Below are 18,025 nucleotides of genomic sequence, written 5' to 3' on the forward strand. Positions count from 1 at the left end.
CCCACGATGGGCAAAGAATTACTATAATCAACTGCTTAAAACAGACAAGAAATACTCTTTCTACAGAATAGCAGATCCCAGGATTTTTGTGGAGTCTGAACATATTCAGATGGTCTGGAAGTATAGCCTTTGAAGAGGAGTTATCATGAAGCCCAGGAATATTATTATTATTTAATCAAACTGATTTGTTTTGACATTCCTCTTTCCTGTAGTCTTATTTTATTTTCTCTCTTTTCCTCCCCCAACCCCATTTTTTCCTTTCTTTTATATGGACTTCAACACTGATGATAGCAGAGAAGAGCAAGATAAATTAGTGGTCAGTATTTGTGTTTGCTGGTTGGTTTCCCTTAATTAAGACCTGATCAACTTTGGCCTTGCTTGTATGCTCGAAGTCAGGCATTGCCAGTCTGGTGTGTATTTGTTATAGTTTTTCAAAATTTAGAGAAAGAGAATTAAAGATGGTAACAAGATTTCAACATGGTGATGGAGCCAGATATAGGTAGGTCTAGCAGCTAAGATACAATAGCTAATGTAACCCCAAAAGATTTTGATATAGCATGGTGGAATGACCAATTTATAGCATTACTTGAATCTAGTTACAAGAGATTACATGGATTATTCAGCTCAATGGAATTCATATTCAAAAAGCAATCATACTTTTACTTGACATGATTGGGTTTTAAAAATGGTTAAGGCTCTGATGCTCAGGCTGTGGAAAAAATATGGAAATAATATGCATCCCTTCTTCCAGATGAATGGGTTACTAGGATAAGATATCTTACTAGTTTAGAGATAATATTAGTTTGGTTAATGTTCCTAGGATGAGATCTGATGGCTTCTTGACATCGTCTGCAAAGGGCATAGGATCATTTGGCATCCTGGTTCCACACCCCCGTGATCCCAGTACTGGAATTCCGAAGGCTGAGACCTTGCCCTGCCCTGTCCCTGTTGGCATGGAAAGAAATGTACTGGCTGCCACACTGAGGTTAATAAGTGGCGTTGGAAGGAGAAAGGGGTCTTGATAAGAGGGCAGAGAAGGGAGCTGGTGCTGAAGGCTTATGTTGCACCTAAATGGTACCCAAGTCTTCATCTCTCCCCCTGTGCTCATATGGTTGACAGAAACAGCTTTCCGTGTGAAATAAGGGAACCTGTATAAACTCCTGAGTTGAAAAGTTTTCATCCAATGAGGATAGGGTGACATGAATGTGTCTTTACTGTATTATAGGATGCTTTTAAAGGGATAATGTATTGGTTTGACAACAAAAAAGAGGAATATAAGGAAAGATGACAATCACTTGAACAAGAAATCAAGAGTCTGATACAATATAGACTGATCATTTGACACATTACAGCAATTAACGACAGCTCAGTGGAAAGTGGGTTTAGTGGAGATACAAACTCAGAAAGCACATGACAAATCAATAGCCCAACAGCTTGGCAAAAAAAGGCAGGTGACATAGTTCTACCAGTGAGTAAGTAAATAGGGTAGCTGGCTCAGAATTTAGAGGAAGTTAAAGCCTAAAAAAAGAGGATCTTTTTATCAAACAGATAATCATAAACATTATGGGATCAATACTTTTCTAGATCTTTTTTAGTAACCAACCTTTAGTTTACAAGGTAATCAATTTCAATATAAACCATTTACAGAAAAAGAAATATCTTACATCAGGAAATTAAAAGAAACTAAATGGAAGAATGCTGGATAATTTAAATGCAGATTTTTATTAGGTCTTTGCCCAGAAAGTGTTTTCATTAATGAAACCGTTATTTAATGATTGTTTAAAAGAAGGTATAATAGCAGAAAGTTGAATTTAGGCTACAATTATTTATATCATAAGGGATATAACAAAAGCAAAGACTTACAATCCAACATAACTTCTAAACAAAGAATATGAAATAATGACTGGTATTCTATGTATTAGGTTAGATTATATCCACCTGGACCAAGCAATGTTCATAAAGGGTAGGCTACAAATGTAAGAAAAACTACAATAAGAAGTTTTCAATACTGTTGCTAGTTATTGAGGCTGCCAAAGCATTTAGCCAGGCAGTGGCGGCATCATCATCATCATCACCACCAATATTTCAAGCTCTGGTAGAAATGATTTGGCACCCCAGGTGATTAGTTGAATTAATATCATTTATTCCATTCTATCAGTAAGAATTTTGAACAGACAACTATATGTTCTAAATAAATAAATACTTAAAAGAAGATCGGGCTGTTCCCTTTTCACATTGGCCACTGGCCAGTGTTATTCATTTCCCATCACAAGTACATGAAGTCCTGGCAGGTGCAACTCAAGTTAAAACTGCATTATGTGCTGATGAGATAACAATATCGGTCATGACCTTCTTTGCCTACGCTTTCAATTAATTGGGAAGTATAGTGCAAGTTTATCAAGGCAAAAATGATTATTTATTACAGCTAATTATGGTCTTAAGTTGTCTATGCATTTAATGTGGTAGACTGTAGCTGCATTTATGTTATATTATAGTTAGATACTGATAAAAAGATATTGATCCGCTTGTTCAATAAGTATGTCAAAATAAAACTGACAAAAATAAAAGTATTAGGAGTCAAATGATATTTCTGCCTAACTTCCTGTTCTTAATACTTGCCACTTCCATGGTTTTTAAATCACAGGGAACTGAAAGGTTGGCAAAAGGTTTCGGACTCTTTTATATAGGAAGATAAATGTCACAGGATTGATGCAGATACAATGTGAACAACTGCTAAAATTGATGGATTGACTCTTGGTTAGTAGTCTGTGTTTGGATAGTAATAGCACAAGTTGCTCAACTAGAAAAGCTACATATAGATTGTCCGTTGAATAGTTTGCCCTGGATAACCAAGAAAAACAGAAGCTATCAAGCAGAGGCTAGAATGATAGCACAGCAGTCTTTGAAAACTTGTGATAAAATGAAAAAGAAGTCCAAGTGTTCTCCCACTATCAGCAATAATTAGACATGGTGCAGGTAATAGCAGGGGTTATGGTGAGATTTACATCTTTGATTATTAAGGCACAAGTATTGTCTAGACAGGAAATTGGATTCAAGACAGAAGCTTGGATCTCCCCCATGGTTTCATGGGAAATCCGCACTTTTATACTTAAAATATTGGGAGTTTGCCCACGGAGCAGCAGTTGTTAATAAGTAAAAAAACTCAAAGGACACCTAGCAAAAGATTGTACTATTCTCCATGGTTTCAACCACAACAATAATAAAATGCATAAATTTAAGTTTCTGTAGAAAAAAATACAGAGAACTGGTTAAATATAATTCATGGTGCAAAACCATCTCACTGAGTTTAACTACCCAACACTCAGTACCACCTAATTTTTTGACAGTATCTAATATGAGCATGACTGAACAAGGTTTACTCAGTGAATGAGTTTAACTGTTGGAAATGTAAGGTACCATAAGCCAATCTTTATCATAACTGGCAGAACAGTCTGCCCAAAATTAGGAATTTCCTCTGTGAGTTTTTCCTTTGAAATGCCATTGATATATCATTTACTGGCGGAAAGTACTGATAATCTATTTGTTATTTGTTGCATGTGCTATCTTATCAAGATCTTATTTTCCCCAGAACTGAAGTCCTTAGCACTCTATTGATAGGCATGCTAAGTCCAAATAAATAGGACATGCCTCCACTGTATGACTGTAGGATCACTCACCAGATCCTTAATGAACATTTGTTTTAAAGAACATAAATAAAGCTATTGTTGCATGATCTGGCATGAAGATCGTTCAGATTTACTGCAGAATTAACACAATGGCAATTTGCCACTGTCTAATGCCAAGCTGAAAGGCATTACAGTACAGTAAAAGAAATGCCACTTCAGCTCATGTTTCAGTGTGTGATGTCTGTTTGGAGAATTGTTCTATTTTCAGAAGTGTGGTGCTCAGCACCTTACAAGCAAGAGAAGGTGGCTCTGAATATAGCTAGTGCTCTTCTTGAGTTGGCTTTAGTGAAATCTTTATGTCAGCTGTCTAGAACTGAAGTAAATAACCAGATCAATATACTCTTTACTCTTTTCAACAGTACAGTGAATCAATAGCACTTGCAAACATTTATTTGACTTGTTAAAAGGCCATTACTTAAAAATAGTCCTCTTTGTTTTGCAGGTACTACCTGTCATGTCCTAGCCAAGCTCAATGTTAGTAGCACTGATGTTCACACCAGGCTTTTTAAATGCAGACAAATCCCAACAATATTTATCTGTAGCATGGAAAGAAGTAAAACAAAGTAATTAGTTTCTTTTTAAAAAAAATAACCCTAAGGGATATTATTATAAAATGGATGCCAGGCACTTGATGCCTCAAATACCTCTGCTTCACTAGAATAGTTCTAATTTTAGTATAAAAGTGTGTTTGACGGTCCTTTTCCAACATTTCTTTCTGGAGTGTACAATATTAGCACAATTTGCAACACTATGCAACAAGTTGTGCAGTCTGTGAATGTGAACTGGAACATTTTGCAAATGCACCTGCTAACATCAATTCGATAATGGCCTAGCTTTCATAATTATGATGACTTCAATCAATATTGCTAACTGTGGAGACATCTATAAGAGTGATTCTATTTATTTCACTCAAGGGTTTTGGTCAGAAACCAGTTTACTTTGGCACTAGAATAGTCTGAGGAAGGCTGGTTTTCCACATGCTACGTGTAAAAACAGTCTGAACCTGATTAATGGATAGTATGGAAATTGTTTCTCACATCGCAATTTTATTTTGCACAGTCTTGGGGCTGCTTTATTAAAGTCTAAGAACATTACTACAGCTGCACTGAAACTGGTGAAAGCAGCAGGGATGGCTATGCTATAAGTTATATTCATTTGACATTGCAATCTATTAACTTCAACATGAACTGTTTTTAATACATGTTGACTGTTTTGAGTACTGACTGCTATCTCCTGTGTCCAAAGCTAACTTTTATTTCAGTCAAAGCAGAACAAATAATAAATATCATTACAACTAACACGAACCTCATAGGTTCACAACTGATCTAGCATTGCTGTTCTCACTAAGCTACCATCAAGCTCTGAGTGGAAAAGTTCACACATTTATTTGCACACCATCAGACCAGTCCTCTGGCTTGACTGCAGTATGGGAATTTGTCTGCTTCAGGACAGCTTCCAGTAGTCCATGATACATTCAGATAAGGCTTTCCTGAAGCATCTCACAATATTGTTTGAAGGGAAACCAAATCAAAAGTCCCATTTGTTTCTCCTGCACATTGGTCTTCTGTAGCATGTAATTTACAGAAGGAAATACCTGAGTGGATTGCACTGGCGCACAGGAGCTAAAATGCAGCTTGCACGCATCTGGGGATTTCATATGCTTTTTTTGCGAATGGGTCATGTGCATGCAACAACCATGTGCCGCCTTGGTCAGTGTGTTTTTCCTTGGAGGAAGAATACTTGCATGCTCAAAATGGGAACTCAAAAACTTGTTATAGACTGGTTTTATCAATCATATCTGGACTTAAATATGCACCAGACCATTCCCTACACACTCTGCCCTCATGCGGCCCCTTCTCTCCTTAGCATTCTGTTAGAAACCAGGACTCTTCAGTGAACCATTCCAAACCAAACTGCTTAGAAATTAGGCAGGAACTTACAGTGGGGTTTGATCTTGGTTTATGATCTGGCTTGTTCTGAATCTTGTAATCACTTATTGCTAATTAACAGAAGACTTGGGTGAATTTCAGCACAATGATAAGGAGCGGGAAAGCATTGCATGTGGGGATACAAGGGTCATTCATATTCCAGCTTGTTAAGCTGTTATAATCATCTGAACTTGCCTGGGGGTTATTTATCTGTAATACTGTTCTGCCATTTGAAAAGTACACTGTTTCTGAAGGCAACATAGATTTAATATGAGATGTTTTAATGCTATTATTATTTTGATTATGCTGCCTCTTCTAAAAAGTTATTGTGCATCATTTTCTTTTGTTACATTAAGACTTTTCCTTCTAATGTGTAGCCAAATAACATACATTACCCTCAAGTTAGATTATCTAACACAAAGAAAAATCAGCTGTTGCTTTGTTAGATGCTACAAAAATATGCTTTGTCAAGGAAGAGAAAATCCTTGACTTCAGAAAAAAGGCACAACTGTACTGTGAGCAGTATACACCACAAGAATGATTGTGTACTCATTTTTTTTTAATGTATTGGGCAGTACTGAAGATTTACAAGGAGAATCATGTGAAATATGTTGAATATTTTCCATTTTTACATAAATGCTGGATATTTTTACCAATCAACATTCTAGTTTGTAATAGTTTGTAAGCCTGGGTTAGACCCCTTAAGATGGATTTCACCACCAGCCTCATCTTTCCAATCACTTTCTTGTGAGGCACATATGGAGGACTTATCTTGTGAAAAGGTTCCTTAAGACATACATTGGGATCCTCTGTTAGTAATTAATTAAGAAACCAGATTATATATATATATATATATATATATATATATATATATATATATGATTTTACAGTTGAGAAATATTGTGTCCCATCCAAACTTTCACAAAAAGAAGGGATTCCCTTCTGGAAAGATTTTGGTACTGCAGAGTGATCCTGCTGATGGATATGTGGAAGCAGAAGAGACTTTTGCCAATTTTGCCCTCCCTTGCTGTCCGCAATTGCACTTGCATTTTTAAGAGTATAACAGCAATGGGATGGGAAAATCTGCAAACATTGCTTTTATCTTTCTACCAGTAAGATTCCCTTGAGTGAACCTGAAAAGATTGAGGAAATAGCCTTGTTGGAGGAAACAAAGTCTGGTTGCCAAGTATATACAGTAAATGACCTCCTTAGAAACAAACAAGATCTTCAGCCACCTGGACTCCAAAACCTCATACTGTTTTTTAAAATTGTATAAAGATTGAGTTGAGACCAGATGATGGCTTAGTCAGCCTGAATCAGGGCACAAGTTGGTGCGAAATCAAGGCTGCTGGATCTACTCAATCTTTACGCAACTTAAAAGGACAATGTCCTGTGATCAGGGTTTCCTCCTGACAAAGTTCGACCAATTCTAAGAGGGTTAATGCCAAAGTTAAGTCTACAGGGGATGTCCACATTGTAATTTTGAATCAGATTAAAACCTTTAAACCACATTTTCTATTCAGACTTGAAGCTCCCAGGGACTCTAATGGAAGATATAACATTAGGTTTTGTATTGGGATGAAGTGATCTTTTAAATATTAAAATAGCTAGACAACATCTATTACTGTGGCAGCTGAGAAGAATCCAGCTTGCTTAATAGGTTTTGAATTCAATTGTGAAGTTTGCCAAATTGGTTCTGGAACCAAACTTGTGATTGAGGAGTATGAACAACTGAATAGCATTGTAGAATAGATCTGTTTTCACTTTTAAAAAGTCGTCTGCACCGCAGTGTGCAAAACCATGCTTACATCCTGTCATCATACTTTGCATACCCCCTGACAGCACTAGAGATTTAATAATGTCAAATTAAGTTTATTAAAGCATAGCAGTCAGCCATTATACACTAAATTAAGACAAACCATTAGCTTTAATATAATATTGGCTCAGAGTCTTCTATTTTCATTTGGTTCCAAATTTCAGGCTAAGGCCACAATCTCACACAGAATTAAATTCACATAAATCCACTGAATTTTGTGTTTTCATGATGCAATGGAAAATAATTTGGCATTGTATACAAGCACAAGGTTTTATTTTCAAATGGTGAATAATGATAGTAAATATTCATACCCATTCACAGGATCCACAACAATTCCTCGGGGATGAGACATGCCTCCTTCTAACAGAGTTTTCCGACTCTGAGAGGCTTTCTCTAATCTAGCAGCGTTAATTGTCTTCCTGTAGCCATCATTTGTCCAAAACAGATTATTTCCAATCCAGTCTACTGCAATGCCTTCTACATTATCAAGATCTGTTTTAAAAAAGCAATATATGCAATATATATGAGATAGTATTCATAACTGCTTCAACTGATTAAATAATACTTGCTCACTTATCTTTACTGGCCCAAATACTGCTAATGAAGTTGCATGCACATACTCAGATCCTGAACATTTGCACCAGGATATCTCTCTGCACGTCCAGCAGACTTCCCTTGGCACTGACTGCACAGTCTGACGGCACGGTTTACACAGGGAAAGCAAACAGTCAAGCACAGCAAGTCTTGAACATGCCACGAAAGTAATATGTGAATGAAGCATCTTTCCAGTGTTGCACAGAACTAAAGTATGGCTTGTATTCCTAGTTCATCTTGTGGGTCATCCCATGCCCTTGAAAAAGTAACAATGATTTTGACTAACCTACCTCACAAGGTGACTGTGAAACTAAAATGGTGTTTGGAGCAGTGCACGTGTGTGTGATGAAACACAGGACTATTTGATAAAACATGAGCATGAGAGCTTCTGTATACCACTTAAACCAGCATACATATTTTTGAGGGTTATTTCAAACATTTAATGATACTAAATAATCTACTTCTTCCTTGGATGTGATAAAAATTCAGAATAGAATGCCAGAAAATGCAGGCTTGGGCCGGCATGGTGAAGAACGAAGTAGAGTGTAGATGCTAGGGGCAGTCCACAATGCAGTGCATGTGCTAGAAGTTCCCATTTCTAAAGCAACCAGAAGAGAGTCAAAGCAGAACAAGAAAATTTCACATAGCATGCTGCTCATTCCAGAAATGTACACTCTGTGGCTGCCTTGGGAAATGCTAGTGGTGGGCTGCAAAGGAATGAGTGGCAACTCAAAGGCAGCCTTGGAAATTGTGCAGAACTCCACTGAACAGAAAAGGAATACAAGTCAGTGACAATAATGCTGAAGGCTAGGGCAAGTCTCCTTGGACTTGAGCCTTGGACCTAGAGCAGATCAGAGGTACCCCTCAGTCCATTCCAGGTACCAATTGGCACAGCTGTGGCCTCTGGGGCAGGGAATGGGTTGTGGAGCAGCAAACCAACTCAGAAGACCACCATCTGCACAAGAGGGAGGCCCCTCTTATTCCTTTCCCTCACCTGTGCAAATGGGACAATGAATGCTTCTCTTGTAAGGAAGAGAGTAAAGGGATACTCTCATATATGAGATGAGTGCCTGCAGAGTAAATATAATGGAGGTATCAAAAATCAAAGAAGAAGAGATGAGCTGAGCTGAGCTGAGCTGAGCTGAGCTGAGAAGAAAAGGGAAGAGAAGAGAAAGCATTTTGGCCAAATAACAGTGGCCCACCTTAATGAAAATGGCCCTGCCTTAGAGCAATGGCAGATTAGAAATGAGCTCGTATTAATAATTGTTGGAAGGCAACAGATTTGTTACTTTGTAAAGACAATAAGAGTTTTTAATGAGTACCATGGTGTCTACATAATATATGTATGAAAGTGAAAAACTTCTGAATTGAGAAAATCCTCTGGATAACTTTGGGATAGCACAGAAAACTACAACTGCAACATATGTTGCAAAAGAAGAACTTAAACACATCTAAAAATAACTGTTCAAAGAACTAAAACACACAGGGCCAGAAGCAGATTATTCCTTTCAGATAATTAGAACAAAAACTTTTAAGAACTTCTAACAAGACACCCAGCCTTTTCCATAAAAAAAGAGTATTACTTTTTGCTTTCTATTTCCCCACTTCCAATGTCCTGAGAGACATCAGACTTGATATTTTCCAAAAATAATTAACTTTTCAATCCTACGTAGACCTGCTCAGAACTATTGTCCACTGAATTCAATGAGATATATTCCAACGTGAATGTAAATAGGATTGTAGGGTGCACTGGGATAATTATTACAAAACCAATCCAAGTCTTAACATTTGCTATACTGCACTTTTAGCCAAGGAAAAGTAGCTAAGGGATGCTATAATAGATTTTTTAAAAAAATGTGAACACTTTTGGGAAAAAACACAAATATTAAACACTGGCCTATGTTGTAATGTAATACTAAAACTAAAGATGCAACTTAAAAACAGTTTCCCCACATAATATGCAACTGATTTGCTAGAAGTTCATGAAATGAATCAGATATGGTAAGATAATCTAAGGCAAAGCTGAAGTAGAAACAAATTAGCTGAAGCAGAAACAGTTTAGTTGATATGGTATGGACAAAATGTGACCCCATTTACCAAGGTGAACAAACCAATGGTTTTTAAATTTATTGTCAGCGGGCAATCCTTGGAGCTCAAAGACAGTGTGAGAGCACAAGCTCAGTTCATGTGGTGCACAGGTTAGGTTTACTGTGTTGTACGGACACAGACTGCACCTAGAATGTCCTTTGCTCCATACCCCACTCCACTCTGTTTTTGTTTTTAAGGAAGGAAAGAGGACTAATTATCACTTATTACCATCAAGTAACCCCAGAGTTCCTATGAATACCATTGCTTGCCAATTTCAAGGGATGCACAAGATGAATCACACGAGAGTTGTGAATGGCTAACCACACAGCTTGCAAATACTTTTGCTAAAGAGTGTTCACTTCAGAGCGATGAGCCATCAGAAAACTATGAGGCAAGTTTTCTGCAAACTTTTTGAAAATTATAAGTCATGGACAGGCACTAAAATGCATTGTATGTGATACATCCAAGCATAAATGTGATCTATCCCATCCCAATGTGACACATCCCTTTAATTTTAACAAGATTATAATTTAAATCTGAGGTTTAGAATTGCTTAACTTAGGATTACCACCACTGTTGGCATTCATGTGTTATTATCCACATCTGTTAAAAATATCCAGACCATATTGTCATATAAAATGAGGCAGATGTGCCAGACTTCAGAACCAGAAAGGCTTTCCTCATTACCTTTTAAATATAGTGATGAATTTATTCAAAATGAAATTAACGTCTGAGACAATTTAACATTGCATCTGGTTAATTATTATACTAGCAACCTAATTAAATAGTACTAATATAGTTCATGCCCTACTGTAACCCATCCATTTGATCAATATTTTTTTATCCTGCAATAACTTACCTCTCTGTTGAATGTTGCTGCTTTCTTTTTAGGTATACCATGAAACTTTCATTATGTGAAAATGTAAGAATTCTATTCATATGTTCTGAGATCACAGAAATACTTCTAATATTATTTTATATGGTTCTTCTAACTCTTCTAACAGATTCATACATTATCTCACACATGTTCACAGTTTCATATCCTTCTTAAAACATAGATGTGTGTATCTGAATCTTTAAATGCAGTCTTTAAGTACAAAAATGCAATACTGCATTTGTATTATCTTTGGCACCTCTACTGAGAAATGGTATTTACAAATGGTAATGATTTCTATTCTTCTAATAGGAAATGAAAGGCAAAAGTTGGTGAATCAATGGTTACCCAATAATGTAAATCACAGTAAGTTACATTTAACACACACACACACACACACACTTTTTCCTTCCATGTGATATCTTTAGAAAACTGTCCAAGCACAGAAGAGTGCATTAATGAAAAATCAGAGTGTAGATATGAAAACAGTCTCACTTTTACACTGTAAGGAGAAGGAATGCTGCTGTCATAGCAACAGAGGAAAGGGCTTTATAAATGAGATAAGTTGATTTTATCGCCCTAGATAACAACCCTTTGATAATTTGTTAGACCATATACGTTTGAACCATTAAGAATTCCGTAGCTTGTATACACGTTTAAGTTATGTTCCTGGAAGTAATTGGATTGCGATTTTCAGAGGTTTCAGTTTCAATCATGAGAAGTAACTTTTGGCCAGTGGTGTATGGAACCTGTGTTTAACCTTTCAGTATCTATGCCTACTTGAATTTGACCACTGTTCTGCTAGTTACTGCAGGCAGCCAAATTAAACACATGCAAGGTAAAATCTGTTCCTCCAGTGGTTCTACAATAGCCTTCTACTGCTAAAGAAATGACTGGGCAGTAGATTGAAATGATATTCCTTAAAGTGGAAAAGTCACACCAGATTACTTTTCCTGAGAGTATTTGCATGAAGATGTGATCTTGAATGAACCTCCAGGTAATGAGGCTGTTATTTCCCGTGTCCAGAAATACTGTGCTAATAAAGCTTCTCAGTATGTCACCACTGACTTTCTCCTTCTTAATCCCACCTAAATTGGAGGGCTGCAATTCAGTTTGGGTGCTGCTGAGAAAAGTGAGCCACTCTGAAGAGATTAAAGGCTCTTTTAAGGTGAAGCACATGCCATCCGTGGCATTGCAAACTGGATTTTGCTGCCCTCGAAGCCTTGGGGCTGTTGTGAAGCTTTGGGGATCCCAGAGAACTCAGACAGATGTGGACAATCTCTCTTAAAACATTGCATTTTCTGTAGCTTTTCTTACAAGGGGAGGAGGGAGTGGAGTTTGTGACTGAGCGTTCTATCTTTGAACGAGTAACTTTTCACATGCTTCTCGAAGGGATGTAAGTACAATTTGAAGAGAAAACAAAAAAGTAAGTTTTCATTCAACATAATCCCCTAACCCAAGCACCTATCCTTTTTAAATTTGGCACATTATTTCCTCAGGGAAACTGCTAGAATATGTGCCGTAAGGGAATAAATAAATCTTCCCAGTTTCCAACAAAATATTATCCTTATTCCCCTTCATAAAACTTCCAGAAACTATTTGATAGTCTTTGTCAACTCAGAAGGGGGTATTCTATCTGAAAATTTGATGCATTTCCATGCAAAAGTTATAATATTTTGATATCTGCACTATAGTCAATGGATCCACACAAAGCTTCATGTTTTTTTTCTTGAAGCAAGACCAGGCTTGGTGTTCAAGCAGGCTGTGTCTGAGGCAGAATGAGCCAAAGCAAGCCACTTTTGAAGTCAATGATGGTGGATCCAAGCTGATGATTTATTTTGTTGCATGTGAAAGGGAATAAAGAGTTTTAGTACCATAATGTCGTAGTACATTTAAAGGAATTTACAGCATGAATTCTACATGATCCAAACATCTTGTTTTCTGCATTAAAAGTTACATATGAATCCTGAATCATAGTTCTAAACTAAGACTTCCTTACTTTCTAGGATTGTCTGCTCCCACCCCCATAAGGACAAAATTCTTTGCACAGTAATTTAGGAGTAAATAAATAAATGGGACTAAATCCCATTTAATAAAACAAGACCTATTTCTCAGTAAACTTAAGTATGACCAGACTACATATATCATTAGTCAAAACTGTTCATTCTGTTCCCTTACTTCAAAAGAATTGTAATTCTCAGTTATTAATTTGTAAATAAATTACTTCATTATTCTCTCTGTCTCTCTCAAATAGACCCTACTAAGGATTTCCTTTATTTTACTAGAATTAAAAGATTAAAAATGTCCTCCTTTTGACAATGGTGTATCAACAGCTTTAAAACAAAAATCTTTTAGGTATACAACCCTACGAATATATAGCCATAAAGTCCCACAGTTCCCAATATCCCCTGGTCTGCCTTAGCTTATGTTGATCCACTGATGCTTACAAACATCCAAAAAGTTGCTGGTAAACTGGAATTCTTATCCAGCATGTACAACTTAACACAAATTTATGCTGTTAGCATCAGTGGGCAATGCCCTTAATAACATCATAAAGAACCTCACTAATGCTTGTCCTTTGTTTGCAAAACTATCATAAATATTCTAGGGGAAACAAGTTCATACAACATATAGACAGTAAATCATAGATGTTATGCAAGCTTTTTAGTCTAATATGGAAAAATATATAACAATGATGCTTTAATGCAAACAGAACCCAGCAAAACTACTACAATATAATAGAAGTTTTGCTGTGTCCTGGGCATCATAGCAAGACCTCTCTCCTTGATAAACTAGTGGTCTACCTGTTTTCTTCTCCTCTTCTTTCTTCATAAATGTACTTCTGCTGGCTCACCCAGGATCAGGGAGGACAGTACAGGCAGATAATGGGGGAAGAGAATTTTAGGTGCTCTGTACATACAGCTGTATAGATAATTGATGCAGGCCAAGAGGTAGGACTTACAGGGCTATATTAACTTTTGGGCTCTAACCCTCCACCTCCTTGGATCCGAGTAGGAATTTTGGCCCTTTGTCTAAACTGGCTGGGACACTGGGTGCTTGATTTAGTGGTTAAAATGATGAGGTCCTTTTTGGCTGGTGGGTAAGTGTCGCCATATTCTTTTGGATTGAGGTTAGTGAGTTTCTAGGGCACCTTTAAGGTGACAGGCAATTACTATCTGGGCTGAGACCCAACACACACCTTATGCACTCATGGTTTGGAGGCCCCCAAAGGATGTGACATGGGAATGCCTCCAAAACGGCAATCAGAGGTGTGGACTCCTTGGGGGCACACCCAAGGACGATGCCCATCAGGGCATGCATCACCTCATCTATTTATTGGCTAAGGCCAGTATGCAGCAGAAGTCTGACCTACGTACCATTTCTCCTCTACAGAGCTGTCTAAATAACTTTGGCCCAGAGTGAGACCAGCGATACTTTTATCTCATCTCTTTATTTCCCAGCCTCTCGTACTCAAACCACACACTTATATGAGCAGAGAACAGTTCTATGCAGTATTGTGACACCAGCCCAGAATTAATGTTGTAAGATAGGAATTGTGATGCCTTATGATTTTCTTTTCTATCAACAGTGTCATGAAAGTACATTTCCCTCTGTTTAAAGTATAAATTTTTAACATGTAGCACTTATAGCCTTCTGGATTTTGAGATATGATACACACAACATTCCCAAGACAAATTACACTCAACCACAAGCTCTTTAGATAGCCCTAGGCAATTTTATGTATCCATTTCAGTTGCTCACCCATCTGCCATATAAATTGGGATAATAATGCCGCTGGCCTACTTTACATTGTCATGATAGGGATTAGTGTAATTTCAAATGCTGCAAGCGTGTGGTCAGAAACACACTGTTGAAATGATACATGCTTGATCAGTCCATTACAAGTAAGGATCAACATGCAGAAGTAACCTCCTGTGACACAACGGAGTATCCCATTGCCGCACATGAGTGCTTTGACCTAAGTTCTTTCACTGAGATGAGGGGTAGATGCTGAGGCCTCGGCAAAGCATTTTTCCCCCTAACACTGACTCAGGCACAGCCTGGGAGAAAGGTCTAGAAAACCTCAACGATTTTATTCACATTATTCCACACTTTTAAGCAAGCCAACCTGAATAAAATATGTCCAAAAATGAGTATTTGGGGTAAAATGTGTCCAAAGACAAAATGCATGAAAATGATGCATCACTTTGTGCTTGTAAAAACAATTTGCAGACTGATGCAGAAATTGGACAGCCTGTGAGCATATGCAAGACTAACAGGGGCAGGAAATAACCTGACACAAGGCTCTGTTATAAAGAAATCCTACAGAGATCCCCCTGTGCATGGCCATTTCATACCTGATAGACTGGGGCCCTAAGTAATATTACATATCAGTATTGTAATATTCATAATAACATGTCTCAATTGTCTTTCCAGCAAAGTACAGAATAAAACAAGAAGAAATAAATGTTCCTTTTCGTACAATTTTCTCTCTGTGTTTTAAAGATCAGTTGCATTTTTAACTTTGAATGTGAAATTAAAACATTTACTAAAATAAGCAATGTTTTATTCAAGATACAGTATAACATTTAAATATAATATTTAAATTAAAATCATATTCAAATTCCATTCCAAATAAGATATTTAACATTGTGCATAACAGATTTATGTATCTCTACTCCATAAGTAGCATTATTAATTTACTAAGGTAAAGTGCAGATTCCAGCACAACTGTAATGTATATATTTTTGTAATGTATATATAGTAAGAATTCTAACTTAAATACTATGTCATATAGACATATATACATATAAACACAATTAATGCTATCTATTACACCGCCAATCCTTTTTCCAACTCACCAGTCAGACTGGAAACAGTTACTATCATCAGGCATCCTCAGAACACCGACCTATTGCCCAAAATATCACCTTAAGCAGTAGAACCCCCTTTTACACAGAAAGAAAACTTTCTCAAAAGCATGAGAGCACCAAACAATCAGGCTTGCACTCCTCATACTTTCCCAGAAGACCTTGGATCTTTAAAATCCTTATAATAAAAGTATTTAGATGGCTATTTAAAAGGATCATACAAATTAATCCCATTAATAGGGGAGGCCTATTTGATGGAAATGCAGAATACTTCCACATACTGCCTCTGGAAAGCCCTGCTCTAGCAATTCAACTGACATCTTTGCTGATGGTATTCCAATCAAGGAAAAATACCCTTCTTGTCCTTATCAGTCTTTGCTCTCTCGGATATATGAAATGCTCTTTTGTTATCTGTTGTCAAATCTGTACATTTCTGTTCCTATTGTTTGTTTGATGTTGTTATTATTTTAAATGTTTGTTAGACCTGGTGTAGGCTGCCTTGAGCATTTTATGCAGAGGGTAGAAAAGATGTTAAAAATGAAATAAAGGTTCAGAAAAGGCAGGTCTATCAATGCCATGATAGCAAACAGCATCTCCGTGTGCAGAGGTAGCATATGTCAGAAAAGAAGAATGAACGGAAGATGGGCAGAGGGCTTCAGAGAAAGAGGTCTTCTGTGGATATGGATGACTTTGAGCAGCGTGGTGCGGCAGAGTGAGTTACTTCTTGTCCTTTATCATTGCGGCATGATTGTGGTGCTTCTACTCCTGTTTCCCTGCCCTCCCTCCTGGCGCGAGCCAACAAGCAGTCCTCTCTCCCCACCCAAGCCAATTCATACAAACGCTGAGCAGAAGAGGAAGGGCAGAAAAGGTGCTAGTAGCTGTTCAGAATAATGCTAGTCGTATTCCGCTGAATGGACTTTAAAGCATTCAGGTGGAAAATAGAGCCATTGAGAAGCTACAGTGGTTCTGCTTTTCCTAGCTTAGAGCATATAACATTAACAGCATCTATTATTACTTCAATTTGAGAACAAATAATTCCATCACTTAATGTCAGGGATGCTGTGAGTATGCAGTTGGGGGCACTTGCAAATCGTGTACCCTGCTCAAATGTTCCAGAACAAGACTGAAAGGGGTTGTGCAGTCAGAAAGCCTGCACTCAGATATTCCCTGCACAGAAGTCCAGTCATTCTCGTTGAAGCAAAGCAAGAGACATCTGGCATATGCTCCCCAGGAATGGGACTGGGACTACCAGTCCCAGAACCCCCCTTGCACATATTTGCCACTGGAGAAAAGGCCTTCCAAAACCCTGCCATTCGAGCATCACTGCCAACTGCCACTGTCATGTGCTCCACGATAAGTTACTGAGAGTTGGGAGAGCTTTTGGTAGAGGATGTATTCTCTATGCTCTTAACATTTGGCAAAATGGTTGTATCGAATATTTGGAAAGTAAATAATCACTTCACATCTCCTAGAACCATATGTGGACCCATATGCCACTGGTGGCTGAATTCCATATAGTTCAAAGTTGGACATATGATTCATAAACTCAAAATAATTAAATAAATACATTTGAATAATGCGTGAAAGTCTGTATCTTCAAATATACACAAGCATACCTTCATCAAGGGTTAAAAATGGTTGAAGTGTACATTTTGAAAATATGCACAAATATACCTTCACATGTTCTTTCACAAAGGAAAATAGCAAGTTTGTAGTGAAATTCCAAAGATTTTAATGAGCTCAAGTGTTGCTGGTTCACATAGTCCAAACTGTATGCTGGTTTCATTCCTGCTAAGGAACACACTTTGCTTTGACTGAAGCAATGTCAAATTTATTTTTTCTTAATTTTCCTTTGCCAACTCATACAGTCTTAGACTGATCCCACTTTAGAAGAAGGAATCACTATTTCAGTTTTAAGAACCACTGAAGAAGGTATCATGGTATATACAGCACACCAACAGAATATGGCAATATTAGTCCCACATGTTTCAGTTCTGTTTTATCAATATTAATTATCTCTTCCATTTCTCAGCATTACTCTAGAAAATTGTTGAAAAAGATATTCAACCAATTAAATGCATCACAATCGGGCTGGACAAAAATTGGGTGAAGAGCCAGATGAACCCCACTGGTCATGAAACAAAGAAACAGTAAAATCTTGCATTTAG

General features: G+C 37.3%; 1 protein-coding gene across 1 annotated transcript in view; it reads right to left on the bottom strand.

The window, feature by feature from the left end:
- Window positions 1-18,025, bottom strand: part of LRP1B (LDL receptor related protein 1B) — a 730,365-nt gene that overhangs the window by 340,625 nt on the left and 371,715 nt on the right. Inside the window, exon 12 of the mRNA XM_044438491.1 lies at window positions 7,742-7,922. Within this exon, the coding sequence (XP_044294426.1) occupies window positions 7,742-7,922 (181 nt within the window). The remainder of the gene's footprint in view (window positions 1-7,741; window positions 7,923-18,025) is intronic.

The sequence above is a fragment of the Varanus komodoensis genome, unplaced genomic scaffold (assembly GCF_004798865.1).
Source record: "Varanus komodoensis strain SLA01 unplaced genomic scaffold, ASM479886v1 scaffold32, whole genome shotgun sequence".
In the NCBI taxonomy this organism is placed as follows: Eukaryota; Metazoa; Chordata; class Lepidosauria; order Squamata; family Varanidae; genus Varanus; species Varanus komodoensis.